We start from the raw sequence: 25,056 nt of genomic DNA on the forward strand, positions 1-25,056 counted from the left end.
TGCCCTGATGGATATGAAGGTTACCGGCGATGGGGGCCACGATGATCCACAACGGACAGGCGGCGCGCACACAAATCAGACAATCAGACAACCAGCCCGGTCACCGACTTCTCTGGGCCCAACTGCCCGGGTGGTCTATGGAGACAGGAGGAGCAAACTTGCATAGTAAGGAGGCGGTTTGGAACCCACTCGCCTTCTTCCCCGGCCTGTCCCCGGCTGCCGGTGGGGAATTCTTTGTGGGAATGGGGATGGGAGCGGGAGCGGCGGCCTTGTCTGATGGCTGATGACAGATGGCATCAGCCTACGCAGTGTATCTCACCCGTGGGAAACGAGTCGCGTGTCTGACGATGATTGACTGTACGATGTAGTAAGCCCGGGGGCCCGGGGGTCTGGGTGTTCGGGGGTCTGGGGGTCTGGGGGTTGGCAGAAAGTCCTCGGGAGTTTCGAAGTCGGTCGGTGATGCTTCGCAACGTGAAACCCATTGTCTGGTGCCTTGCGAGCGATCTGGTCCTGGGCTGCACGCCTGATGGACGACGTGTCTTGTCATCATGAACATGACCACCACCCTGCCACCCTCGCTGAACTTGGACGGCATTGCCGTTGCTGCTTCCGTCATGATCGGCCAGCCCGTCAACACCGCATTCCCTGTCTGTCGCGTGGTGACATTGGGGAGGGGGCGATCTGGCATGTGGAGTGGATGGATGGGTGGCAAGCGTCCAACACGCCTGCAGCTCTTAGCTCTTGCTTTTCCACGTCCATCATTTTGGCCTGACACCGGGAGATGCACCCAGGTGGTGTGGCAGCTGTGTGGTGGTGATCGAAGTCAGGCAGTCAGTCAGTCAGTCTCTGTCTCTAGAGAGCCTGGGGTCACCCCAGCCGACGCAGCCTGCGTCAAGACCCGAGGCGTCTTGGCCTTGCTGCTTCCTTCAATTCTTCCCTCGATCCACGACAACCCCCCCCCCCCATCGGATCGCGCGGCTGGAGTGTCTCTATCCTCGTCTCGTCTTCTCTCTGCCAACTATTACTAGTCTCGGTTGGTTCGGCGCCAGCCTCCCGGGTTGCGAGCTGTCGCCGAAACACGGCGGCTTTGGCCAGCCCGGAATGGCTGCTGCATTGATCTGTCTATTGTCCGTTGGCACATGTTCCGCCGGACTGGACTAGGGCAAGATAAGAGAGGGCATTGTATAGCACGTACTGTGTATACCACAGCTCTGCACGTCGCCGATCTGTCCAATTTCCACACGGGTCTCTTACATGCCACGACTCGAGCCCACGTCCGACGGACTGCCTACTTTGTGCTTTGTGCTTTGTCCTTTGTCCTTTGTCCTTGTCCGCCGACAGACAGCCCCAGCCACCTGCCAGCCAAACGATTGTGCGCGTGGCACAACATCAACTGACATCGTGTTGCCTGCGCCGTGTCTTAGCCGAGTCTCTCCTCCAACAAATGTCTCTTAGCCCCGGCTTTGTTGAGCCCGCCCACACCACACACCATAAACCTCTCTCCCACACCACCCCTCTTATCACGTTGGACCGCCCGCCACCTCTGATTGGCCCTCGCCCAAATCCCCGTTATTGGGCCATACTCCGTCCTCCCAAGTACCCACCACGTACCTGTGGCCCCCAGCTTTTTCCTGATTGTGCGGTTCCATTGCAGATTGAGGGGAAGGGAATTCCCACATTAAACAAGACAAGACTATCCCGTGTGATTCTCGCCTCGCTCCGGTATTTTGAGTTTGTGCGCCGCGCGTGTAGCGGGCAAGTCATCTACGCCCGTCACCCCACGTTTCGTGATACTGCAACGAGGCAAGGCGACAGCGAGGTGTCATGTCATCCATGACAAGACCGCAGCCCAAGACCGAGGCAGACCATCTCAGACGAGAAACAATGCCACCTAGAGAAAGGTCTCGGTATACCCGCGGCGTATGCGTTCAATATTCCAAGCACGGGGAAACAAACCCTAATCTCTCTCAAGATATGCGTAGCCTCCAGATAAGCCACACACTATCGTGGGGCGTGCCTAGTATGCCATACTGCCCATGTGAAAAAACAATGATGACTATCTGGGCCAAGGTCAGGCGGCGAGTTCTCGCACCTAGAGGGATGTTTCAATGATCAGGTCGGTAGCTTATGATGTATCTGCCAAATCGTCCCGAGGTCCTGACACTTGAGACTTATACACACGACCGAGATGCCGCGAAACACCTAGTCACAGGCTGATATATGTGCATTCATACTCGGGCGTTTATTTGAATTCCGTACTTCTCATCTCAAGTGCTTGGGGCTCCGTTACACCAGCTTCCAAAGACATTGTCTGAGAAGAGACACAACCATCGCGATGAGCCAAGACTCGAATAGGTACACGGAACAGGTCCCAGTAACATTTTCGCATGTTGAGCCCACCATCTGCCTCGCACAGTTGGTCTCAGGGGACACCTACGTGATCACCTGTCCGGGTCACATCAGACATCCCAAGTCTCAGGGCACAATGGTGGTTTCGTTTCTAATTCCCATCCATATTAAACACAGCTAGTTTCGCTTCTATCCCGCATACGCTCGGGGACATACGTGACGCCTTCATATGGTGGTAAACGCTCAGGACCCAGCATTTAAAAACACACAATGTTAATCGTAGTGGTGAATATGTGAGAGTTGAAGGTGCCCTCAGCCCTGTGACGGAAGGGTGAGGCCAAGGACCAGCATCTTGACGGCGCCATTGGCTAGAATGACGGCGAAGATACCGGCTCCGAAATCGATTCTCCAGAGCAACCCACTCCGTGTTGAAACAACCCCAGGGTGGAGTATCAAACTGAAGAGTATGGAATTGTTTGGCGATGGAGACGCCGTGTCCCTCTGCAGAAGACCACTATGGCATTTTCAGCACCCGATAGATATGGGTCTCAACTCGAAAGTCTCCAACACAGCTAGTATCCTGTGTTATATCCGGGGCAAGATACTGCTGCTGTAAAAAGGCGAGAGATGGGGAATGTCACGTATGTCCGTAGAGAAGAGAATAAGATAGTAACTCTATTCCCATTCACGGAACTTTGTGTAGTTTGGAGTCATGTATAAGGACTCGGTCAGACCTGAACATTAAAGAGTAATGCTAATAGATTCTCGGTGTGGGCAACTGTTGTCAGCCCCCGAGGCTGAGGAAGCTCGTGCCTTGGTGAATCGTTCATGAGTATTCATGTCAACATTTGAAATAAGTGTTGGGGGGCTGCAGTTCAGACTAATTGCTCGTTGATATTCTCCAATATTCCTAGGTTGAAATTGGACGGAAATGTTCAATAAACGTTGTGCTACCTCTAATCCATTCAGTTAGAGTGGTTTCCGAGTCGTTTCTAATCCCCACACGTATAAAACATACCTAGGTATGTGGTGCCTTCATACAGTGGTCAACGCTCAAGACCCAGCGTTTTTTAAAAAAATACAGTACCAATAACAATACAGAGAGAATACAGTTCGTGGGCACATGGCCTCATTCAGTTAGAAGAGCCCCAAGACTCTGTCTTTCTACAAGCAGCCAAGCTTTAGCATCCTCTCTCCCACTGTCTGTATGGTCAACTCCAAACATAAGTCTCTCTTAAGTGGCCTTCTGAATGAAATGTCCTTCCTTTGTTGACTGTAAAGACGGATGAATACTTTTTCTCATCGAGAACTGGTTTAGCAGACGGAGCACTGCCCAGACCCCACTCCCTGATAGATCTGACGAAACGGGTGTACCTAGCGAGCAGGGAGTCCCAATGGCTACTGAAGAGCTCGATCTCATAGACTTGATTGTTCAGGAGGGCATAGGGTATCTGGGCCTGCCAATTTGGACCCCAGCTACGCATGCACACCCCTCCGTGGCACTGACCGCTCATGATCTATGAGACCGCATGTCGCGGCTACACAGTCCATATTATTCAGACATCTTTCCAGGAATTTTTGAAGATTTCTGGTCAGCTTCAGAGAAGCTGTTGCAACCTGCACGGCTTGGTGGATGTACTCATATCGAAAGGATCAACCGATGGGGCCTGTCTTTCATTTAGGTTCGGCTCTACCTACACAACTAGAAGTGCAAGTCCATCAACAGTCTTAAAACAGCCTGCCTATAAGTAACAGTCCAGAGACCCGGAGGTTCTGTTGAACCAAATCAGGGGGCATGCGAGAGCTCTGGGCATTGATGTGACTTTGATATCGCCGGAGCATTCCCAATAGATAATTATAGCTTTGACGCGTTCAGTACACGAGGAGGCTCTGACGAGTTCCAACAGACTACCCCATGTCGCAACACAGCAGACAGCCCTCTCCGCCTTGATGAAAGCACCCAGCCTTCAAGCTAACAAACCGGCTCCACAGAGTTTACTACTATGTACCCGCCATAACACGCAAACACATTGTCAAGGATCATTGAAAGGCAGAGATTAGTGGCTGAGAACAAAACGTTCGCTTTAACATTGAACAAATACTTTTGATGCACCCGAAACCCTGCGCTCTCCCCAATTTGATGTGGCAGGACAGTGGAACCCGCCTTGTAATCCCTCGAAAAACAGGCCTTCAATTCTCGGCTCACGCCTTCCAATGCGGTTAAAAAAAGTGAAATTTAGTATGTACAATATACCCCAAGAGTGAAGCCGCCTAAAACAGGGCTGTCACAGCTGTGGATAAAGTAGCCCGTCTGTCTGGCGTGCGTTTGGTGAAATTGCCCATAGACGCGCGCGCCGGGTCGTGGGGCTCTGAAAGGTTGAATGTTGAAAAGGTTCGCGGGTTCCTTGCGGTCGTGACTTGATATGTGTGAAGATGAACCGTCCCACCGTTATATGCAGCGCGTTTCCCGGGGGTATCGAAGAAAAACAAAAACTTTTTGTCCGCCCAATGATCTTTTTTTTTGTGAGGATGTCGTATGACTCGTCTACACCATTAAAATCCTTCGGGTTGTCTTGCCACGCCAGTAATGTCTTGCTGTCAATTTTCGAAATAGAATCCGGCATGGTCCAGCCGCTTTCGCCTCATTGACTCCATGAACACCAGACCCCTACTCTAGAGGTGGGTGTACTAGACAAATTCAGTCCTGACGCGCCAGGCATGTTGAAATTCGGCGTGATGAATCGTTTCACGCAGATGCGAGATTTTCGGCTCATCGCATATTGCTCGTGTCGAAGGAAAACGACGACGGGAATGCCATGCTAGCACTCAAGCCGAAAGGGTCCCAATCGATCGAAGGGTCCAGCAGTTGCGTCATAGAAAGTCCATGCTGATGCCCTTGTGGATGGCCCGTCGCAGCGTTCGGCTCCATTGGCCCAGTTGTTGTTGGGCTCATGGCTTGGTGCTGTTGAGCAGCAGCGGCAGCGGCGGCGGCAGCGTAACCAGCACCGGGATATGGACCCGGTCCAGACGGTGTTTCTGGCGCGTCGCCACCCTCGTCCATCATATCAGCAGCGGCATCATATTCTTGCTCTAAGATACAGTTAGTACTTGGCACAAGCATGAGGCCCATCGCTGAAAGACCATGGATCGAAGCCGAAAATTCAGAGATGCTGCCCGCTCACCTAGTTGCTCGATATGATTCTGATATGCTGCTGTCTGGTAGAATGGTGCACTGCTGACACTCGGCGCCCCCATCCTACCGGCATGCGGGCCCTGTCCCGGGTGTTGACCCATGCCCCCTGGCATGGGCGGCATCATCCGTGATGGACCAGGCATCTGGCCCATTGGCTGCTTCATCGCAGCAGCTGGCATCCCTGGCCGCATGCCTCCTGGGCCCACATTCTCGGACGATGCAGGCGAAGCTCCAAAACCCTCGGTTGTTGTGGGAGAGGCGGCGTGCGATGAAGGCGTGGGCCGGGATTTTGGAGATCCTGCCGGAGGATTGGCCCCATGTATTGGAGGTAGTTGACTGAAACCAGGCTCCAGCTTCGGCGCGATGCTAGAGTTCGACCTCCGGGAATGGTGTCTATTCAGTAGCGTCCTTGATATTGGCGGCGGCTGAATTATGTTCGGGGGCATATGGGTCGGACCGAAATTGGGGCTGCCATGCTTGGCTTGCAGCTCAGCTTGGACATCGATGCCCTTCTCGAGGAGTATGCGCTCAAGCAACGAGTTTTTGTATCTGAGCATCAAACACTCGTCCGCGGCGGTACGATGGGCAGCGTTCAGATTAGCTAGCGTCTGTTCCTGAACATTGATAGTCTGCTCAAGCTGTTTGATGTACTCTGTCCGCCGCTCGCGAAAAGCTGCCTGAGCCTGACGGTTGCGCTGCTTCCGCTCCTCCGTGGTAGCATAGATCTAGAGCAACGTCAATATTCTGTCATACACCCAGCACATCTTCCGAAGCTGTGAAGCCCCAAGCCCAGTGGATTTTCACTTACCGGCTTGCGACCTCCCTTCCGCTTGGGCGCCTGGCCCTCCGGGGTGGGGACGGCCTGGCCCTGCTCGCCGGAATCTGCTGGCTCTCCGTCTCCCTCGGGGCTGGATCCGATTGGGGACTCCTCACTGTCCTGTTTGATAGGTTCTTTCTTGTTGCTATCATCAGAAGGCTTGTCTGTTGCCATACCCTTGATCGGTAGTGGAGACGATTGCCGCGAAGGGGCGGCAAACGCCTCAGTGCTCACGAAGGAGATAAAGTCCACCGAGGGGTGTGACTGTGCCCGGTAGGCGAGCCGCTGATAGCAGTTTGGTAATTACAACTGCTAAGTAAGGTTCTTGCCGAGCCGGGGCGAGACGAGCGTCGAGGCTGGTCTACCGACAGGCTGGAACAGGGTGGTGGGCTGACAGGTGGCCGTCCACTGGGCCCTACCTAACACGGCAGGCTGTTATCTATCTCCAGTGCGTTGGAGGGTGCCGGTAGAGATAGAGATAGGGCTGGCGGTGTAAGTGTACCGCAGGCCGATATCAAAAAGCTGGGGTAAAAAAGTCCCGATCAGCGATATGTCCGGGGAAGTTTCAGAGCAATCTGGGGGTGGCGCCAATCAGGGCATCAGGACATCTCGTAGGGCAGCTGCAGATCCGGCAGTCTGGGACCTTTTTGGTGGCACTCGTGCCTGATTGACATCCAGGATAGGCTGGTCCTTACCGGGGATACAGGGAGATCAGACGGCTGCAGGATCAAAGCGTGGTCGCGGGGCAGCGTTTGACAGATTGTCGAGCTCAACTTTGGGCAGCCCAGAGATAAGGGAAATGACGGTGACAGGTCGTAGAGTTTGTGTGTGTAAAGAAAAGGCAGAAGGGCGAGGGTTTATACGTAATTGAAATGGAACGTCGCAGCACTTGTAGTGGGGGAAATCAACCACGGACCCGTGCCGTGGCGCCTGGGCCGGACCAAGCTCTGCCCTGCTGTGCAGCTATGCCCTGCCCTGGTCTGGCAAGCCTGGCTTCGAGGCGGCGGTCTTTGGCCTTGACCTTGCTCCTCCGGGCAGCCGAACTCTAGCGTGCGACGAGGGGCCCCTCACTGCGCGTGACGAGCCTTGCCTACGTCGACTGGTCCGCTGTGGGCCTGTCTTTAGGTAACGCGAATCGTTTTTGCAATCGTGCAGTGGTCCACACGCCCTGAGTCGACAAAGGGTGTGGCAGATATAAAAGTCAGGTTGAGCACCCTCCTCCGGTTGAGGGAAGCCCTGGGAGCTGGTCGATGGACGCACGCGCGCACGCCCGATGCTGCTTTCGAGTGGTCGCAGGAATAACGGCCTTGTACCGCCCCTCCAACTCTGGGATTTTCCCCTCGAATGGAATCTCACCACGCAGCCCCGGAAAAGACCAGCCTCGAACGTCGAGATGAGTGTGATGATGATCGGTCTTAGCAGCAGTGCCGGACAGGGCCGGTAAGAACTGGGCTGGAGCCTGGGCACGACAGGCGACGGTTGATCAGTCCCGCCTCCGCGACAGGTGACCTGGATCCTGACTTGGCAGTCAATGAACCGTTGGCTCGACCGGACCCAGCAGCTGCAGGAGGTCGCGTTAGACTTTGGGGTCTGGTCTTGAGGCTGGTCGTCGAGTGCACCCAAGGGTTGCAATACTCTGAGGTCTGAATGTGACGGTTCCCATGGACTTCCGACGACTTGGGCGACTGAGAATGCCACGATGACGATGATGAGATATCCAAATGACACAGCGCAGTGGAAAAATTTGTCGAGACAGAACGAAACACCCAAGCAGGCAGACAGAGGGCTCCCAAGGCGAGGAAGTCGAGCGGAGCCGTCGCAAAATTTGGGGTGAGCGGGTATTTTAGTCATGAGATGGCCGGTACTTGGACCTGAAGTCACCAGCTCCCCAGGGAGCTGCCCTCTCCCTATTCCTGCAGACCTGCAAGGTTGACATCACCTGGATGCCCGCACGCTGGCCAAAGCGCACACCTCCGACACACACCAACCAATACGGCATTGCTGCCAGCCTGCCACACCAAGCAGTCAGGGGTCTGCCGTGGACAGCAGGAGGTGCGGAAGTCGACCGAAAGCCGGCCGACGTCGATTCAACTTTGTACCTCCTTTCCATCATCGTGGCCTCAGATCCCTGGGTATGCCCACGGCAGACAGATCTTCCCGAGCTAGGGTTCATGGAAGCCAGTCCTGCAGAGGAGCCTTCTGATGAGAGGTGCCCTTGCCTGAGTGCTTTCACAAGCGAGATGTGCCTAGCAGAGATGCACCTGCTTTGCATCCCTGGATTATTGAACTCTGGCGGCGCGTCCATGGAACAACGCGAGCCCCCCTCCCCCAACAAGACTACCCACACAATGCATGCAGGCCAGCAGTCCCGACGGCAGGAACAGGGCGTAAAGTCGGGGCGTTGCTGCACCCCTGAGCTGAGGATCCATCTGGGGACTCAGCTGGCTCCTCCCCGCCCTGCCGTGGACCCTCAGGGGAAAAGGTCCAGAAGCTACCGTCACAAGTGATGCCAAGAGCATTGCTCATGGTGAGATGGGGCTGTGGTTTCCAGCAGTAGACTATAGCTTGTTGTAGAGAACGGTTGCAGCTTCTGACTAATACGTCTCACTCGCGGGCGAAAGGGTCATGGCGAGGCAGCGAGGCAGCGCAAGGCAGCGCGAGGCAGCGAGACGATGACCAGCCTGTCTGATGAGATGTCGAACCACAAGATGATGCCACGGTCTGTCTGGTGGTGGATCTCCCTGGTGATTGCAGTTGCCAAGATCTGTCATCTCATTCTATCCCGGCTCGCGGTTCTCGACTGTCGATGATGATGATTTGCGCGAGTCGTGTCTCGCCCAGGTTTGGAAGACTCTCGGCCCGAGTTGGGCCAAGTGGGAGGGACGACTTTGCTCACCAACGGCATCTCCCTGAATTAGGGCTCTACTGCTTCCCGACTCCTCTAGTGTATATGACCCGTGTCCTGTTCGCTGCGAGCTGCAGCGGATGTGCGGTGACCATCGCACAGTATGTCGCTCGCTGGTTGCGGACTTGGAATGGATGGCAGGTTACATGTGAGAGAAAGAACACGGTGTAAGTCGGAGATCCCCGGTGGAGAGCGATCTGAGGGCCGTCTTCGCAGGCCCGTTTCTTGCCCTGGAAACCGTGCAAAAAGCTGCAGAAATGCCGCTCTGCTTGGCCACCGCGTGTCGTTCCCGACGACGCCGCCATCACATATTCTATGACAGAGGGAAAATTATTTCCGAACTTGACTCGCCGTGGTCACGATTTTGGCAGAATTCTGCGGTTCACCTTCCAAGGCCGAATGTCGTCAGAACCACTCTCCCCAGGGTGGGTCTGTGCCAGTAAGCGATATCGGCATGCTGGCGCGGATAATCTTTCCTTACCGAGGCGCTCCAGGCCTTGCCCTCCGCTGTGGATACCTGAAAGACGGCATGTATGTGCTACAGGACCACACAGACTACAAAAGTCAGGATTAGAAAAACCTGGCCGGCCCTTCCCTTTGTGCTTTGCGATACATTCCCCAAGATCATCGCGCTGCTTCGAGACAGACGAGGCTGGGAATGCATCCGTCTTGGGCTGGTTTGCGAGGGAGTGGCCCAGTCCAGTGTGATCTGCATTTCAGATCCCACGGCCCCTTCCTTGCCCAGGCGGGCTGGCGGCACAGCTGGGGTCTGCAACAAATAGGACGGCATACTTGTCGTCGAAGTATCTCTTGGCCCCGGCTGGGTGATGCTTCGACCTGCCCCCAAGATCCAACAACCATCCCTGCGGCTATTGGGACGGCGTCGCGGAAAATTTTGAGCTCTGGTGGGTGTTGATCGCTCAGATTGGTTTGAGGGGTCCCTACATGATTGATCAATCAATCAATGGTCAATCAGCTCGCTGGCCCAGCCCCAGCCAGTGTCAATGCCGCCCGTCGTCACCACCAGCACCACCACAACCACCATCATTGCCCCTTCCTACCCCATGCCGGCCAGCCACGAGGAGCATGGGACCGACTCAAGAGTGCGTTGGGCGTCGATCCCCAACGTCACGATGGTTGTGTCAAAAAGTCTAGTTTCTTCGGACCAAGGTCATGGACTACCATCTTGCTGGATCGGGTTTCTGTCTGCTGGGATTGCCGCTAGTGCCCGCCCGCCTCCGCTCCATCATTTGAGGGAATGGCTGACGAATGTGAGTGAGAGTGAGAGTGAGCGAGGGTGGTATGAGGATGTGTTGTCGTGGCCCAGGGGGCGAAGGGCACGAAGGGGGATCAGGCGCTGCACCTGCCCCAAGGCCTTAGGCGCGGTGCCAGAGGCATGCAATCCTGTCTGACTAGAGCGAGTGGTGCAGGTGATTCCCGTCGTGGTCAATGCCCGCAGTGCTCGGTGAGTGGATTGGTGCAAGGGGGGCTGAGTGCTGGCTGGCCGGAGCAAAGCCCGTTGACACGGTTGTAGCAGACGTGCAGTCGGTCGAAGGGTGCATCTCCTCGGAGCACTCGAGGTTTGCTGGCCGGGCTGGCCCAAGCTTGCCCAAGCTTGCCCTGCTGGGAGGACGCAGGAGCGCCTGGGTGTGTGTGGGGAAAATCGAGGCTAGGCCCTCGCCTAACTGCCTCAACAGGGCATTTGCACCCGCAGCCAATGAGGTCCAGACGGCCCACGTCTCTGGGTCCCGAGCTTCTTTGGACCTCCCTTCCCATCCCCAGCAGCCGGGTTACAGCCTCCTGCCAGTTATGCTCAGAAACCGCGTGCGGGCAGCCACAGTCGGCGACGTCAAGGACTCAGGCCCAGGTACTTACCCAAGTACCTAGGTATGTATGTAGTTGCTGTCAGCCTCGACGAGGCTCGGCCGGGGTTCCCACGTGTCGTCTCTGATGCAGCCGTCCTGCAGTGTCGCCCACCCGTCCAGCCGCCTGCAGTAAGCCGGTCTGGCCTGCACGCTGCAGAAGAGGCGGGCGTCTTGTCACTTCCCTCCACCAAAGTACGCCGCCAGAGAGGAGCATCGCAGCCTGTTGCATGCATGGCTGGCATGGTGTCTTTGTGCCGCGACGTGATTGGCGGCGTGCCGTGCCATGGACCAGGTCGCCCTCAACCAGCCGGCTTCCATCATCGTGCAGAAGAAACAAACCCGTTTCATTGCATAGTGTCCTGGCAGCCTGGCCCGCATCCCCGGCCACCATGCACGGCCATGTGCCGTGTCTAGCCTCAGATCATCTGTGGCTCGACCCCATCAGCGAGGCGAATTTCGCAGCGGCCGTCTCTCGCGTTCACCACCTACGCAAGCCACATTGGCGCCGCGAACTGAGGCTAGGCCGGAATGCTACCTTCTAGAATACTTCTAGCGGCGCCATTTTCTGGAGTTCTCTGCAGTACCGAGCACAGGGTAGCATCGCAGATCTCTTTCACGACGGCGTTTAAACCCATGCAGTAACAGACCGTCTATCTGCTTGATTAGGCAGGCAGAATGAGAGTTGTAGAGATACGCAAGGCCTCAACCAGCCACACATCAGTCGAGATTCTGTGGTCGAGTCTGGCTCATGGGAGTTCGGGATTCTCCGTTGACAACGACATGCTCTATCTCGGTTGTCTCCAGTTTCGATCTCAACCTAGCCGGCCAGGCGTCGACCCAGCCTTCCCGGAGAATTGGATCTCAGATTATGTACTATCTATTCCGGCAGTGATCCACTGACTGACTGTGTGACAGCATGCCCGAGTCAGGGCTAGCCTGTGCAAAGCGCGGCAAGGTGACCCACAGGACATAGATGTGATTCCAGATGTATGTACAACGAATGACACACAAACACACTGGGCACGCGCTGCAGGAGGACACCCATATATATCTCGCTAACGACGACCTGCCGCGCCATAAAAATAGCCAATCCAAAGCATGCTTGTCCTTGGCTCGCCCATCGTCATCGAGCATCGAATGTGTTCAAGAACCACTGGGACAACTCACTGGCCACTTTCGACCTCGGGAGTGGGAATTTAAGCGGCTGGCGCCGCCTCGGCTGGGGGCGCAGCCTCGGCAGGAGCGGCTGCAGGGAGAGGCGAAGACTCGGCGGGCGGCGCGGGCGGCGCGGCCTCAGCAGGGGCGGCCTCAGCAGGAGGAGCTGCCTCGGCGGGAGGAGCAGCTTCAGCCGGAGGGGCTCCAGGTGGCGCCCCTCCTGCTTGCTTTGCAGCCGCAGGCACGAAAGCCGCGTTGCCCAGTGCTATCTGGCCGACGGCCCCACCCACCACCGTTGTGCCATCTGTACTCTTTGTGGTGGCCTGGCTTACTTTGGCGTAGTCGACGACCTGGTTCACGTTTTGTCTGTGTAGGGCGTCAGTCGTGCTTGTCGGGAGACAGGACGGAGACAAAGACTACTTACGGGTTGATGACCATGACCTGGCCTTCTTGGCAGTGTGGTCCGGTTGCGCAGTACAAGAACATCGGCTCGGTGTTGGAGACGACGAGGTTGAATGTGCCAACCTCCTGCTGCCCATCCTGGAATGGAATGTGTCCCGAGTGGACGGCTATGAGACTGTTAATTATGCGGTCCCAAGTACTGAGTGCCACGGTCACGAGCGTCTCCGAAGGGACAGGACATCTGCCAGAGGTTTAAACTTAGATACATACCAGTAGGTACTGTGGCCTGGAGGGGAGTACAGCCCTGATCGGCCGCGCTCTGCGTAACAGTGTGATTGCCATTGCTGAACTGGAATTGCACAACGTCGCCGACCGCAGCGGTCACAACATTGGGAACGTATGTGTCTTGCGGTCCTCCTACCACTACTGGTATGACCTGGTTGGCCCTCTTAACTTTCGGAACGACGTTGCGGCGTACTGGTAAGGCGGGTCGTTAGTAACCCGCTACAGCCTGAGATGCCATCAGAGTTGGTTGATACTTACTGACAAATCTCCTCCCAGATCTCGAGACAGCATCCGTGGAAATAACCTCAATCTGCGGGTAGGCGCTTACGGCTGCCCCCAACAGACCTATGACCCCGACAAAAAGCATATTCGATTGCCCGAGAGTGTAAGCCAGTGATGTTAATGCCAGGGTGGTCAAGTATTAAACTCTTAATAGTCGTTCAACGACAGGATATGGGTCGAATTTAAAGGGAAGGGAATATGCCGTTCCACAGCAACGTCGTATTTGAAAATGACCGACACAATTAGAGAGAAAAGAAGGTACAGGAAGCAGAAATGGCACATGACCGCACACACGCTTGAGGAGCGGTCCCTTGCCTGATATTTGATCAGGGCGGCTCATGAGCCTCAAGCTGTGCTGACAAACCTCGCAGGGTAGTCGTAAATCCTGCCCACGACCGTGGGGTGTGATGTGATGTACCATGGTTATGCCGTCGCTTGCGCATCATGACCACCTCGGGGCTGAGGGCACCCCGATCTAAGACGCCCATTCGCTCAAAGAGGAAGTTGCTTTGAGGGGCATTCGTGTACGGTTTGAAGTTATTCCCATTCCTGACGGACGAGGTGCTTGGCAGGCCCCCCGTTTTCCGACAAATGCTAGACGCCAAGAGCAGAGCCTTACAGCCGCCCTACCCACTGAGCCGAACTTGAGTGGCTGGCCTGCCGTCCGATCATTTCGTCTCATTATCGATTGGCACAAGCATAAAAAATCGCCTCGAGGCCGCGAGGCCTGGGAGTCCCGTAAGCCCCCACTTGCCCCGGTGAATGGGCGGCGTGGGCGGCGTAACAAGGGCACCGGGGCTATGTCGGGCTCCTGGTGTTTTGGATCTTCACCTTGGCCGAAACAAGGTCGTGGCATCTCAAACAAGTGGATGACGGCGTCCCTGCCCAGCGGAATTGGTCCAAACATCACGGGTCATCCGAATTCATCCACAGTATTCGAGGCAGAAAAGTTCGTACCGGATGCGCAAGACGAGCTGCGATGGGAGGCGCTGCTGCGTCATCCCCAAGACGGCAGAGAGCTCTCGTCGGTGGAAGCAGCCGGCGTACGCGTACCGTACCCGGATTTGTGTGCCGTGCAGTCTTGCCTCCTGACCAAGATGTCTCAGCCCTTGAGTCGCAATGCTCGTCGGTGTCCACTGTGTTTGCATAAATGGCGTGAGCACTTCCCATCGTCTCTTTATTATCTCCGTTTGGGGACATGGCCGGGGAGACTGCTCGTTTCGCCCGACCATGCTGTCGCGGCGGTAACTGGATTCTCAAGCTTATAAGTTGCAGCCTCCCTGACCGGCCCTGCCGACTCTTGTTGGCGTCGGGTTCTTGTTGTGCCATGCCGTGTTCTTGGTGCCCATGGCCTTCGTGTTCAGGTTGGGGTTGATGCTATCTCGAGAGCACGAGAGAGTACCAGATGCCGCCATTATACAGCAAATAAGCTGAGCTTCCAAGTTACAGGCGTGCGTTGAAGGTCAGCCAGGCGGCATGGGGAATCAGTGAACAATGAATGGTAGATGCTGGAAGGCGATCTTAGAAAAATAGGCCATAGCTGATGAGAGCCTGCCCTGTCAGCTCGTCGATCGCCGAGAGGAACCACGGCACGCGCCGGGCGAAGACCCCTGAGTTTGCGTCTGCGGACGGACGAGCTGGGAGCTTGGACCACCTGATCATTTGTTGACTTTGGAGAGGCCTGGTCCCACACAGCAACCGCCAAAACCGCGTCCAACGACATCACCCTCATTTTCATCCCCCACACAATCTCCCCTTCCCAAGCCTGCAACCTTGCAACTCTCTCTTCTGAGACACACCCATTGCTCCCGAGCCCTTTTGACTTTGCCTGGACCCGCCTGGTGTCAACCTCCACGATTTCTCATCACCATGGCTCGTCGCCGATCTGCACGCCTGGCCAGCGGCGCCAAGGTAAGTAAACAAACAAGCCTCGCCCTCAACAACAAGTCTCGCCACCGCTCACACCGCCCGCGCGCTTCGCAGCCCGAACCCATCGCGCCCCCGCCCGCCACCCTCGAGTCCGTTGCTGAACGCGAGGAGAGTCCTGTCAATGAGCCTGCTCAGAGTCTCAATGCCATCATGTCCTCGCCCGCAAACAACCCCCGAACCCCGTCTACAAAGTCCGTCGTGAAGCCGCCAATGTCCGAGATGCACCCCAGCAAAGCTCACCCCACCATGGCCGCCCCGTCATCCGCCCTGCGGCTCGGTTTCACTGACATCAGGCCCACCGCCTCCAACAAGCCTGGCTCTGCTGTCCTGCTGTCCACGCCCTCCAAGACCCCCGCCTCGTCCTCCCAATATCCTTTGCTGCCCTCCGTCCCCAGCACAACAGACTCAACCCTGAGTCCTCAGGCCAAGCTCATCATGAGTGAGGTCCGCGAGCAGGCTGCCAAACACAAGGCTGCTCTCATGGCTGAGCGCGAGAAACAGCGCGCCGAGGAGGAACAGGTCAACGCCCGCAAGATCGCCCAGCCGAAAGGCCGCGCTGGTCGTTACTCCGCAATTCACATGGCCGAGTTCAAGAAGATGGACTCCATCGAGAACCATCCCTCTGCTTTCCGGGCTAGCAAACACGCCTCTGTCGCTGCGCCCAAGAAGGGCATCAAGCGCTCGCAGTCGAAAGCAAACATCGACGACGCTGAATCCGCACGCGTCCAAACTCCCGTCAAGCCCACATCATCCAGGTCGTCCAAGAAGGTCCACACGCCTGTGTGTGACCCAGATTCTCCCGCCAAGCGGACCAAGCAGGCTGCCGACGATGATGCTTCTACCAATCGGCCCATTTCCAGAGACGGCAGCAACATCCCTCGTCCTCCGAGGACACCTGGCAAGGGCCCTCATGGCATACTCCTTGCCAAGTCCACCATTAAGAACATCATGTCTCCAACCCAGGCGTCTCTTGCACGCGCAGCTTCGATCAAGACCCCGACCACAGCTCGGTCGATGCTCAGGTCACCTTCAAAGATCCCCATGACAGGTTTGAAGAAGTCTGCAACTGTTGGCGATCTCGGCACAATCAGTGATGCGAAGGAGGCAGAACCGGCCGTGATGCGAAGCCCAAGTCGGTTTGATAAGGTCAAATCCATGTTCGCCAAGCACAAGGGAGACGGCTCTGCGCGACAGGCTGGCATTCCCAGGCCCACTGTGGGAATCTCAAAGACACCGGCTCCTGTGCGCGCACAGAACGAACTCCCTCCTGCTCCCCAGACCACTCCGGGCAAGAACAGCCTCAGGGCCGGTCAGTTCACTCCTGCTCCCAAGCATGCTGCTTTAGCGCAGAACTCTCCCTCTCCTGTCAAGTCTGGCATACCTCGCGCTAAGACCGCCACCAACCTGGTCAATTACCCGTCTCTGGACTCTGTGATGACGAATGCCACTGCGGATCATGTCTCGTACCCCGACCTGTCGGGCTTCCGACCACTGCCCGAGCCTCCGGCGGAGAGTAAGTCCGACTCGGTGGATGACGAGGTGTCTGAAGGGCCGGAGCGAGCTCCAGTGTCGGTTCCTGGCACCTTCACCTTCCGCAGTGACCACACCATCAATTTTGGCGGCTCTTCCCCCAAGGGATTTGGTGGCCGCTCAGGACAGTCTAGTGTGCGACATGTCCGCCCTTCAATGATGCCAGTCGTCCCCGGTGCGTTCCCATCTTCGGACATGCCCGCGACGGCAGCTCCGAAGGGCAAGGAGAACATGCCGCCCTATCTTCAGCAGAGCCCCTTCGACATGAAGGCTTTCCCGCATGGTGTGGGTAATAGGAAACGCCTTCGTGTAGAGGATGATGAGGAAGAGGCAGACAGGGAGGCAGCTGAGCGCGCGCTGAAGAAGATGAAGGCCGCTGATGTACCCGAGGGTGATGCTCTGGTCGCTCCCAGGCTGGCATCTGCCCAAAAGCCGCGTGTCACAAGTACAAGCAAGACTGTGATGAAGACACCCGCCAGGTCTGCAGCCAAGGCGAGGGCCCCAGCCACTACTCCTGGTGGTCGCAAGCGCGTGGGGCTCAGCATGAGCAGGCTAGCCTACCTGGCGACCCCGAAGCAGCGCAAGTGAGGCGCGAATTAAGTCTCGAGTCGGGCGATGAGATTGCGACCAGTGCTGCCGCAGCGGATGATGCGGCTGGAACAGACCAGGGCGAACCGCTGCTTGAGGCATAATTGCATTTGGAGTTGTACATGTTTGTGTCGGCTTTGTTGGTTCAATATTGGATTTTCGACCTTGGACATAAGGCATCGGTCGAGTCACAACTGGCTCATTTGAGGGCGATTGGAAGCCCGGGGCACCGAGCGGCCTCAGCAGAGCTGACGTACATGCCACCTTGATGTCTCGACTCTATGGTTCATCTTCAGGTGTGTGCTTGCTTGGGGCCAAGGCTATGCTTACCCGTCTGGCGGCATTGCATCCAATTGTTGATGTTGGACTGGGAGTATACTGTACATTACAGTCATTGTCTGTTTTCCGGAATCCTTTATGATGGAGTTTCGAGCTGGTCAGGAAAAGGGGTTGCCTTGAGGAGCATATTACGGACGTGTGGCGTTATACTTGTTTTTAGTCCTCGCTTTGAGGAGGCACAGCAATGTGGACAGACAGGACCAGATTGCATGAATGAATAGATTCAAATTCTACTTGAGCTGGGTGCCACCGGAGAAATCATCGAGTGTGTGCCGCCCTAGGTAGTCGACCTGCTCAGCTACCAGATAATGCCTAACTGACCAAACCCCTTCGCTCCTGAACAGCAATTCTCGCCCATGCTTAAGGAGACAAGTGGAAGGAGCCACCCAGAAGCTGCGTGAGGGCTTTCAAGCCGATGGGGAACTTGTCGCGCATTGCTGCTCTCAGAATGCTCTGCGACACGTCAAAACCAAACAAGGACCACGTCAACCAAAAGGATTGTATGGAGCTTCTGCCAGTCGCTACAACAGGAATTTTCACTCGCTTATCACCAATCAATGTGACCTGATACCTCCATCCATCGACCCTCGGGATGGGCGACGCGTCATCATACTGTGGTCCCACCACTCGTGGTGCACACCCTAGCCAGCCTCAGACACCACACGCTCTCAGACACAACCATCCTTACCTGCTAAGAAACCCCTCTTCTCCGACCAGACCAGAGACATTCCTCTGTACCTTTTGCTGGCGCCCTCAACGATGTGACCCGGCCAACTCGTCCAACGCGCCGAGAGTGGTGGGCAGCCGCGCCCGCCTGGCCTGCGAGCCGTGCTACAACGCTCTGCTTGACCTCGCGATCTGCTAGGTGTGCGGCGAGGTCGTCTTCCGCGGCGACGAGTGTGTGAGCCTGGGGTGGTGCTTCTGGCACCGGAGCTGCTATGGCTGTTTACTGTGTGGCGACAAGAGGGTGGTCCACGGGGTAAGCATGGAAGAGCTGTTCCCGGACGCTGCCTCTCGAGGACAACCAGGCCGCTCGGCCGAGCCAGGTAGATCGAAGGGCCGGGAGATCGACGAGATACCACTCTGTGGGTCGTGTGTGGAGGATATTTCGAGGGATATAGCGGATGACGATCATCTCATCCCGATGGCTCTGCGTAGGATTGATCGATTCGATGGGGGTTTGTCGAGGAGACGGTGGGAGGCAGGCATGGGGCAGAGTACCTGTGACAATTGCCCCCACGACACACCAAGCTCCGCAGGCACACAATCCGAGCTTGAGCACCAGGCCAACACCTCTGATGACTCGGATCATTCCATGGGTGAACACGTCTTCCGGACAGCTTCCCCAATCTATGTCTCCATGAACGACCCTGTCAGGGAGCCGGCCTTTCAACGGAGCAAAACCAAGCCCATTCCGAGATGGATGCAATATCTCCCCGGTAGGAAGTCAGACGAGAGGGATGGTATGGAGCTACCAAGCCCTCGGCCAAGCTCTGTACTTGACGATCATTTCTCACCTCTCGAGCCCAGTGTCGCAGAATTGGACATGGAGTCTGGCATAACAGCGGCGTCACCCTCACCTCCACCAGTCCCGCCTCACAGGGTTCCCGTAATTCCAGCAATACCAAGACCAAACGAGGAACAGCCTACAGACCCTGGACGTTTAGCAATTTCAGAGCGCAACGTCATCCCTCATCGGCAAAACCCGGCCTTCGCATCCGAGCCTGTCGAACCTGCGCCCGCATTCAAGGGCGTTCAGATGTCCCGCCCCTTCACCTTTATCGACGAGAAACCAGGCCAACGTCCGTCGTCAAGACTGCATCCAGGCGGCCTTGAGCCCAGCAGGCATGTACGCTTCATAAGCCCTCCTAAGACTACTTCCAGTCCCACATTGCCATCAGCCTCTGTTGGTCACGCCAGGCCTCCGCCAGAGTCTTCCGAATACCTGTACCACCACGTCTACCCGGCAGGCCAAGTCAAGTCCTCGATACTCCTTCCCTCGAACCTCCGGGGCGGGAACCTGTCAGTGGCCACGCCTGTCGTTCCGCGTTGTATTGGTGTCAACACGGGGTCAGCAGCCAAAACCGTCTTGAGATCGTTTGCAGAACGCTCTTGCTCCCCGGATCTCGCCCGTGGCTCTACAGAGGTTGAGGGGCTGGGGCGCGGAAAGATGCGTCCGAAGCATCACGAGATTGCAGAACAGCAAAGGGTCCATGGGGGAGGAGACGGTGCCGCCGAGTCTGTAGGGGAGAAACGGCCTGGCCGTGCGGTCACCTTCCAAGACCAATTGAAGAAGGTGTTTGGCTTCTCGTGATGGTTTCGTGTAGACTTGAGAAAATCCTTAAATAGCACGCTTTAATACTCGCCATTCTGTAATAACCTTGAAGACATTATTGAACGAGGCTCGAGGCTCGGCGGACTTCGCCCCTGCAGTGCATGTTGGCTGTGACGGGCAAGGAAGTCTCCATTAAACCCAGTTTTGTATTGCTCATAAAAGTGAGCTATCGGAGATTCTGATCTTGAGACAGTAGTGGAAAGACAGTGTCGATCGGTCCAAACCATGACAGACAGGAGCAGACTTGTAGCAACGAAAAAAGTGTCAATAAAGATTCCAGGCGTCGAGCGCTTAGACAAAGAAAGCAAAATTGCAAGCATCGCGGCGAATCTAGAGTAAAACAATCGACACCTTTTTGAACTGTGACAATTAGATCTGTTGTGACAGAGGCGCTTCATTCGCCCTGCCCTGGACGTCCTTCTAGACGTCATGCGATCTCACAGTGTCATCACGAGAATCCACCCGAATCTATTCAGTGGCTCGATCCAGGCCTGGGACGCGGGCACAGTTCTTCTTCGGCTTTCCGCTTCTTCTCAGCGACAGCCTGATCGGCGCAGCCATAGTCCATTGGTGGGGCCCCCTGCAAGATTAATTCCCCATATAGAGGGTCGCCCAGTATTTTCCTAAATCGCTCCTTGCGTAAATCATTGAGAAGCCTAGAACGGCCCCCGTTCGGTGACAGAGCCCCGAGAACATATCTTCGAAGGAGGTGCTCGAACAACTCTCGGAGAGACTCCATGAACGGTGCCTCGTACGCACCAGGCAGTTTGCCTAGCATGCGAATCAACCTGTGGGCGAGGATGGGAACATATGGAGTGCCATTGCCCGTTCGAGCGCCACTGAGTATAGGTCGCGGTTCCGGATAGTGCAGCTGCTTCTCCATGTCCGGTTTGATTCTCCCGATCAGCTGGATCGCTTGTTGCTTGAAACCAAACCTCATGCACGTCCTGATAAGGTCAACGAACCTGTGGGCCTCGCTGGTAGCTTCTTCATCACGGGCTGACAACAAATTTACAGTTCCGAGAGACAGCAGCTGCAACTGCTTATCTAGGATTTTCTGGGCGACTTCTGCAGCGCCAGGCAGCGTGTTGTCGCTGCCCTTAACTGCCAGACTCTCGATGGCCTTGCTGACGAGTGCTCTATTGTTGCAGCATCCCAGTTCAGGTATCAAGCTAATTGGATGATCAGCGCCAAGTCCCAGGTCATCTTTATAAGTAGACTTACCGAGTCTCAACCCAGTCTTTGTCGTGCCAAAGCAGGTTCGCTAGCTCTTGGACGGAATTTGGGTCGGCCTTTTCCAAATACTGGCCAGTAGTGAATTTGTCGCGCTTCATTGTTGCTACCCAAGCCCGGAAGCTGTCTTTGAGATGCTCCTTATCTAACGCTTGCTCAATATCGTTGAGGGAGGCGAAGATGCTGCGAATGTTTGTGAAACAATCCAGAAGGTCACCAAGGCTGCGGAGAATGGATGCATGTCAGTAACGGGTACGTGATAAATGTGCCTGGAAAACAGAGGAGACGGGGTTGTACGAACAGTTCAGTCCAGTCGACTACTTGTGGGGCTGGCAATTCGGCCACAAGTGTGGCCAGCAGCTGGGGAAGTCCAGTCGGCATCCGGCCGTTTGCGGTGCAGTAATGAATAGCCCTGCGGTATAGTGACTTGTCCCCGAGATTCCATGCACCTTCAGCGACTGCGAGTCCAGCGAGCTTGTATTTGCTGTCGTCTAGAATTTTGCTCATCAGCTCTAGCATGTCCGCTCGGACGGTGATGTCGTTTGGATGCTTTTTTTGATCATCGATGACAAGAGCCATGACGACTTCTATATCGGTTGCAAGCCCGACTAGATGATGTAGCTTGTTCCTTGGGATGAGAACGATTGCCTACAGAGGTTGCTCGTCAGTAACCACTCCACACTCCACAGAGAGAGCACAGGGCTCTGGGACATTGCTATGACGAACTCACCGAGTCATGATATATGAGCATGCCTGGAACGTGCCACTCCTCGTCTAACTCTTCTGTCCCTTCGTCGCCACCCTCTACCTCATCAGCTGACCGGTTGCTATAAGGATCGGCTGGAATGAGATGTTCTGGCGACAAATTGATATGCGAGACGATTGTCTGGCCCCGGATACTGCATAGATCGTCCAGGTAGACTCCCACTTCTTCATTATTATCACAATTGATATGATTGGGGTCGTCTGGGTCATACTCTTTCTTCGTAACGTTGCTGAGAAAGAGGGAAATGCCAGCTTCGGTGCACTCAGCTGACAGAGCTTCGAAGACCATCCGATCGTGCGCTTCCAATTTGAAAGAGGACAAGTTCGACTGTGAGTACCCGCGGTCCAGGAAATACACGATTTTCGAGAGGTCTTTTGGCCAGCTGACAAGCCTCTCTCTGAGGCGTGCTTGCTGTTTGACCAATAAGTCGGCCGACGTATGAGTGCCTAATCTTGGTACCATGGTGTAGACGAGCTCTAGGCGATACCCTGATGAGGTTTCCATGATTTCGCTTGTAACATCAGAGTGCCAAGCGACAGCTGAAAGATCGAATGTCGACGCAGGCGCTGTGTGGAACACCCAACGCCTTCCGGCGTGCTCTAAGCGGATCTGGCCTCCCGTGTGCCCCGAAGGCAGGCATACAATGAGATATCCCGTAACTTCTGGGCTTGACTTCGAGACTTGATGGCTCCTCACCAAAGAGCCCTTCTCGTAAAGGACAAGCTTGTCTGATGCAATATCGACATCGGACGGGGCTAAGCCAAGGCGATGAGCCATATCCTGCATGATGGACCCCAAGAATGCTGGCCATGAAGGATTGACAGTCCGGAAGCAGTCGCTGTTGAGCTCCCAGACGAGGCCAGAGGATGATTCCACCACTTCAGCTTCATTTTTGCCACAGGAAGCTGTTTCCGCGGCGGCTTTGATTTGATCAGCCAGTAACGGACTCAGAGGCAAGGAGACAAGGGTTCCGTCAACTTCAACCCCTGGATTGACGAAATTGGTGTGAATTGTCTGGCAGGCGACGTCACCAAGTGCCTGAACAGACTCCAGGTCTTGCTGGAGCGCCTTCTTCCAGGAATCCCATGCTGGGCTCAGCTGCTCCTCCTTCTCGGGGCCTTGCTCACAGACCGTCCTGCCGTATATGTCGAACATGACTGGGGCCATGTGGAGAAGAGAGTAGTAGAGAACAGTAAACAGAGGCGAGAAGAGTCGAGTCGCGTCAAATGTAAATAAACTCGACGCGTCCAGTCAAGCATGTTACCCTTCCATTCTGCCCAATGCCCGTGCAGCTTTCCCATGCGCAAGCGACATATAAACTTCAAACCCGACAAGGCACGGGCCCCACTCTGAAGGTAACATTGCGTGGGCGTCAGATCTGCCGTACTGCGCGATTGAGAACGTAGATAGTCAAGGGCCTTTCTCAATGTGAAGAGAAATCATCATCTCTTGAATACTAATTCGTGGTTTACAGCAGTTGGCAATCTTTGCACGCTTAATGCCGGAGCTGCGGAGCTGCGAGTCAACTAACACGGCACAGCCCCCCTGTCAGTTCTCAATGTAGGACAGGGCCCAAGCTCCCTGCAAGACCCACTATTGCCAAGCGACCCCGGATTATGGCTCTGAGCCTCCTCTGGCTGCAACGTCAACCCAAACTCGACCTGACTTCCATGTCGAAGTCGCGGTCTATTTCCTAACATCCACACTCCTTGATCGACCGCCACAGCTTAATCACTTGCCGAGCCCTCCCAGTTACCCGCCGCCTTCGACATTTTCTTGGAAGGCTTAGTCCTCTCTTCTCCGAATCAACATCAACTCGTCGCAGCGGCAAAACCACAACCATGGCGCCGCTGGATTACCCAGACCACAATACCGTCGAGCGTGAGCCAAACCACCCCAGCCTCTGCACCAGAGGCCCCATGCGCGCATACATAGCTGACACCCGGTTACAGGCCAGCTCAAGGACGTGATCCAGATCCTCTACGAGATAATGATCCAAGTCCCCAACTACGACTCCCACACCGCCCCAGCCTCGGGCGCAGGCGCGGGGCCCAACGGCAACGGCACCCCGCTCCGCGGCAGCAACGCCCCTCCCACGCGCGACGTGCTCGCCAGCCAGCTGACCCAGCTGTCCTCGGCCCTGCAGGCCATCCACAGGGTGTCGTCGCACCCGGCGGCCGCCGAGAACCTGCCGTCCCTGCCGTACGAGCTGATCCAGTACGTCGAGGGCGGCCGCAACCCGGACATCTACACCCGCGAGTTCGTCGAGCTCGTCAGGCGGCAGAACCAGCTCATGCGGGGCAAGATGCACGCCTTCTCGTCCTTCCGCGACGTCCTTGCCCGCGAGATGGGCGAGGCCCTGCCCGAGCTGAGGGACGATGTCGCCCAGGTTGTTAAGGGGACGGGCGGGGAGTGGCCGCTGAAGGAGGAGCCCGGCCAGTGAGTGAGTGAGTGGTTTGTGGCTTGTGGCGTTGTAGGTGGCCCTGGAAGGATAGGACTCGGGGGCTTTTTTTTCTCTTTTGGGTTACTCAATCGAATTTGACAGTGCATGTTGCTGTGAGAAGCATGACAGAGGGGGAGCCAGAAGCATTTACGGCGTTTTGTAGTGGTTTCGGTTGAAAGGCCGGGAAATGATACCCAACTTCTTTTACGCAATGACGGAGATCACGTCGATACATGATGCAGGGGGCTGGACACTCCCAATCTGAAGTAGTTCAAATTAAAGGCCGCAGTGGTAGGGCAGTTGGAAAGTCTGTGGCATTCTATGTGGAGAAGATGTGGCCCTGCCGACAATGACTGACGAGCTGAATGCGCTCCCCAGCACACAAATGCAGGTCATCAGGTCGAGTTTCTGGCAAGTGTATTGCATTATTGATTCATTTGCCTGCTCTTCTGTACATCGTCCACGGTCCACAATGAAGTAGGTATATATGCGCAGCACTGTCAAAAACCACAACGACAAAGTTTCCTCCACCCACGAGGGTTTACACCCGGCAGCTTTGAGCCTGGGCAGCTGTCTATACGACCTCGAACCTGGCCATGAAATAAACAGACATATACAGAACGCTTCAACGGCCGACTCG

General features: G+C 55.8%; 8 protein-coding genes across 8 annotated transcripts; 3 read left to right on the forward strand and 5 right to left on the reverse strand.

Annotated features, from left to right (window-relative positions):
* Positions 1 to 5,119: 5,119 nt before the first annotated feature.
* On the reverse strand, positions 5,120 to 6,533 carry KVR01_008465 (uncharacterized protein; the record flags this gene model as incomplete). Its single annotated transcript, XM_044789047.1, has 3 exons — positions 5,120 to 5,439; positions 5,532 to 6,267; positions 6,351 to 6,533. 3 exons carry the CDS (start codon positions 6,531 to 6,533, stop codon positions 5,120 to 5,122), a joined length of 1,239 nt encoding a protein of 412 aa, XP_044642232.1.
* A 1,733-nt stretch (positions 6,534 to 8,266) lies between these two features.
* KVR01_008427 (uncharacterized protein) lies at positions 8,267 to 8,986 on the reverse strand (the record flags this gene model as incomplete). Its single annotated transcript, XM_044781794.1, has 3 exons — positions 8,267 to 8,392; positions 8,705 to 8,850; positions 8,968 to 8,986. The coding sequence occupies 3 exons, from the start codon at positions 8,984 to 8,986 to the stop codon at positions 8,267 to 8,269; spliced, it is 291 nt and encodes a 96-aa protein (XP_044642194.1).
* A 2,838-nt stretch (positions 8,987 to 11,824) lies between these two features.
* Positions 11,825 to 14,808, reverse strand: KVR01_008399 (uncharacterized protein). Its single transcript, XM_044786769.1, has 4 exons — positions 13,230 to 14,808; positions 12,957 to 13,163; positions 12,709 to 12,853; positions 11,825 to 12,650 (listed from the first exon to the last, which is right to left on the reverse strand). The coding sequence occupies exons 1-4, from the start codon at positions 13,336 to 13,338 to the stop codon at positions 12,326 to 12,328; spliced, it is 786 nt and encodes a 261-aa protein (XP_044642166.1). The 5' UTR covers positions 13,339 to 14,808; the 3' UTR covers positions 11,825 to 12,325.
* A 148-nt stretch (positions 14,809 to 14,956) lies between these two features.
* KVR01_008792 (uncharacterized protein) lies at positions 14,957 to 17,877 on the forward strand. The gene is made up of 2 exons (XM_044794247.1): positions 14,957 to 15,164; positions 15,237 to 17,877. The coding sequence occupies exons 1-2, from the start codon at positions 15,123 to 15,125 to the stop codon at positions 17,298 to 17,300; spliced, it is 2,106 nt and encodes a 701-aa protein (XP_044642559.1). The 5' UTR covers positions 14,957 to 15,122; the 3' UTR covers positions 17,301 to 17,877.
* Positions 17,878 to 18,330: 453 nt separating this feature from the next.
* Positions 18,331 to 18,774, reverse strand: KVR01_008428 (uncharacterized protein; the record flags this gene model as incomplete). Its single annotated transcript, XM_044790405.1, has 2 exons — positions 18,331 to 18,546; positions 18,601 to 18,774. 2 exons carry the CDS (start codon positions 18,772 to 18,774, stop codon positions 18,331 to 18,333), a joined length of 390 nt encoding a protein of 129 aa, XP_044642195.1.
* A 225-nt stretch (positions 18,775 to 18,999) lies between these two features.
* Positions 19,000 to 19,999, forward strand: KVR01_008511 (uncharacterized protein; the record flags this gene model as incomplete). Its single annotated transcript, XM_044789922.1, has 1 exon — positions 19,000 to 19,999. One exon carries the CDS (start codon positions 19,000 to 19,002, stop codon positions 19,951 to 19,953), a length of 954 nt encoding a protein of 317 aa, XP_044642278.1. The 3' UTR covers positions 19,954 to 19,999.
* Positions 20,000 to 20,152: 153 nt separating this feature from the next.
* KVR01_008579 (uncharacterized protein) lies at positions 20,153 to 23,416 on the reverse strand. Its single transcript, XM_044787060.1, has 4 exons — positions 21,938 to 23,416; positions 21,509 to 21,855; positions 21,199 to 21,429; positions 20,153 to 21,146 (listed from the first exon to the last, which is right to left on the reverse strand). Exons 1-4 carry the CDS (start codon positions 23,138 to 23,140, stop codon positions 20,447 to 20,449), a joined length of 2,481 nt encoding a protein of 826 aa, XP_044642346.1. The 5' UTR covers positions 23,141 to 23,416; the 3' UTR covers positions 20,153 to 20,446.
* Positions 23,417 to 23,623: 207 nt separating this feature from the next.
* Positions 23,624 to 24,804, forward strand: KVR01_008798 (mediator complex subunit NUT2). The gene is made up of 2 exons (XM_044781571.1): positions 23,624 to 23,854; positions 23,926 to 24,804. The coding sequence occupies exons 1-2, from the start codon at positions 23,815 to 23,817 to the stop codon at positions 24,414 to 24,416; spliced, it is 531 nt and encodes a 176-aa protein (XP_044642565.1). The 5' UTR covers positions 23,624 to 23,814; the 3' UTR covers positions 24,417 to 24,804.
* The last annotated feature ends 252 nt before the right edge of the window (positions 24,805 to 25,056 follow it).

The sequence above is a fragment of the Diaporthe batatas genome (assembly GCF_019321695.1).
Source record: "Diaporthe batatas strain CRI 302-4 chromosome Unknown Contig00010, whole genome shotgun sequence".
Classification (NCBI taxonomy): domain Eukaryota; kingdom Fungi; phylum Ascomycota; class Sordariomycetes; order Diaporthales; family Diaporthaceae; genus Diaporthe; species Diaporthe batatas.

Coding starts and splice junctions, on each gene's coding strand:
- KVR01_008399 (XM_044786769.1), bottom strand. CDS start 13,338: ATGCTTTTTGTCGGGGTCATAGGTCTGTTGGGGGCAGCCGTAAGCGCC. Junction 13,164..13,229: donor ATCTGGGAGGAGATTTGTCA/GTAAGTATCAAC, acceptor CCGCCTTACCAG/TACGCCGCAACGTCGTTCCG. Junction 12,651..12,708: donor CAGGTCATGGTCATCAACCC/GTAAGTAGTCTT, acceptor CGCCCTACACAG/ACAAAACGTGAACCAGGTCG.
- KVR01_008792 (XM_044794247.1), top strand. CDS start 15,123: ATGGCTCGTCGCCGATCTGCACGCCTGGCCAGCGGCGCCAAG. Junction 15,165..15,236: donor GCCTGGCCAGCGGCGCCAAG/GTAAGTAAACAA, acceptor CGCGCTTCGCAG/CCCGAACCCATCGCGCCCCC.
- KVR01_008579 (XM_044787060.1), bottom strand. CDS start 23,140: ATGGCCCCAGTCATGTTCGACATATACGGCAGGACGGTCTGTGAGCAA. Junction 21,856..21,937: donor TGCTCATATATCATGACTCG/GTGAGTTCGTCA, acceptor CAACCTCTGTAG/GCAATCGTTCTCATCCCAAG. Junction 21,430..21,508: donor GTAGTCGACTGGACTGAACT/GTTCGTACAACC, acceptor CATTCTCCGCAG/CCTTGGTGACCTTCTGGATT.
- KVR01_008798 (XM_044781571.1), top strand. CDS start 23,815: ATGGCGCCGCTGGATTACCCAGACCACAATACCGTCGAGC. Junction 23,855..23,925: donor AGACCACAATACCGTCGAGC/GTGAGCCAAACC, acceptor ACCCGGTTACAG/GCCAGCTCAAGGACGTGATC.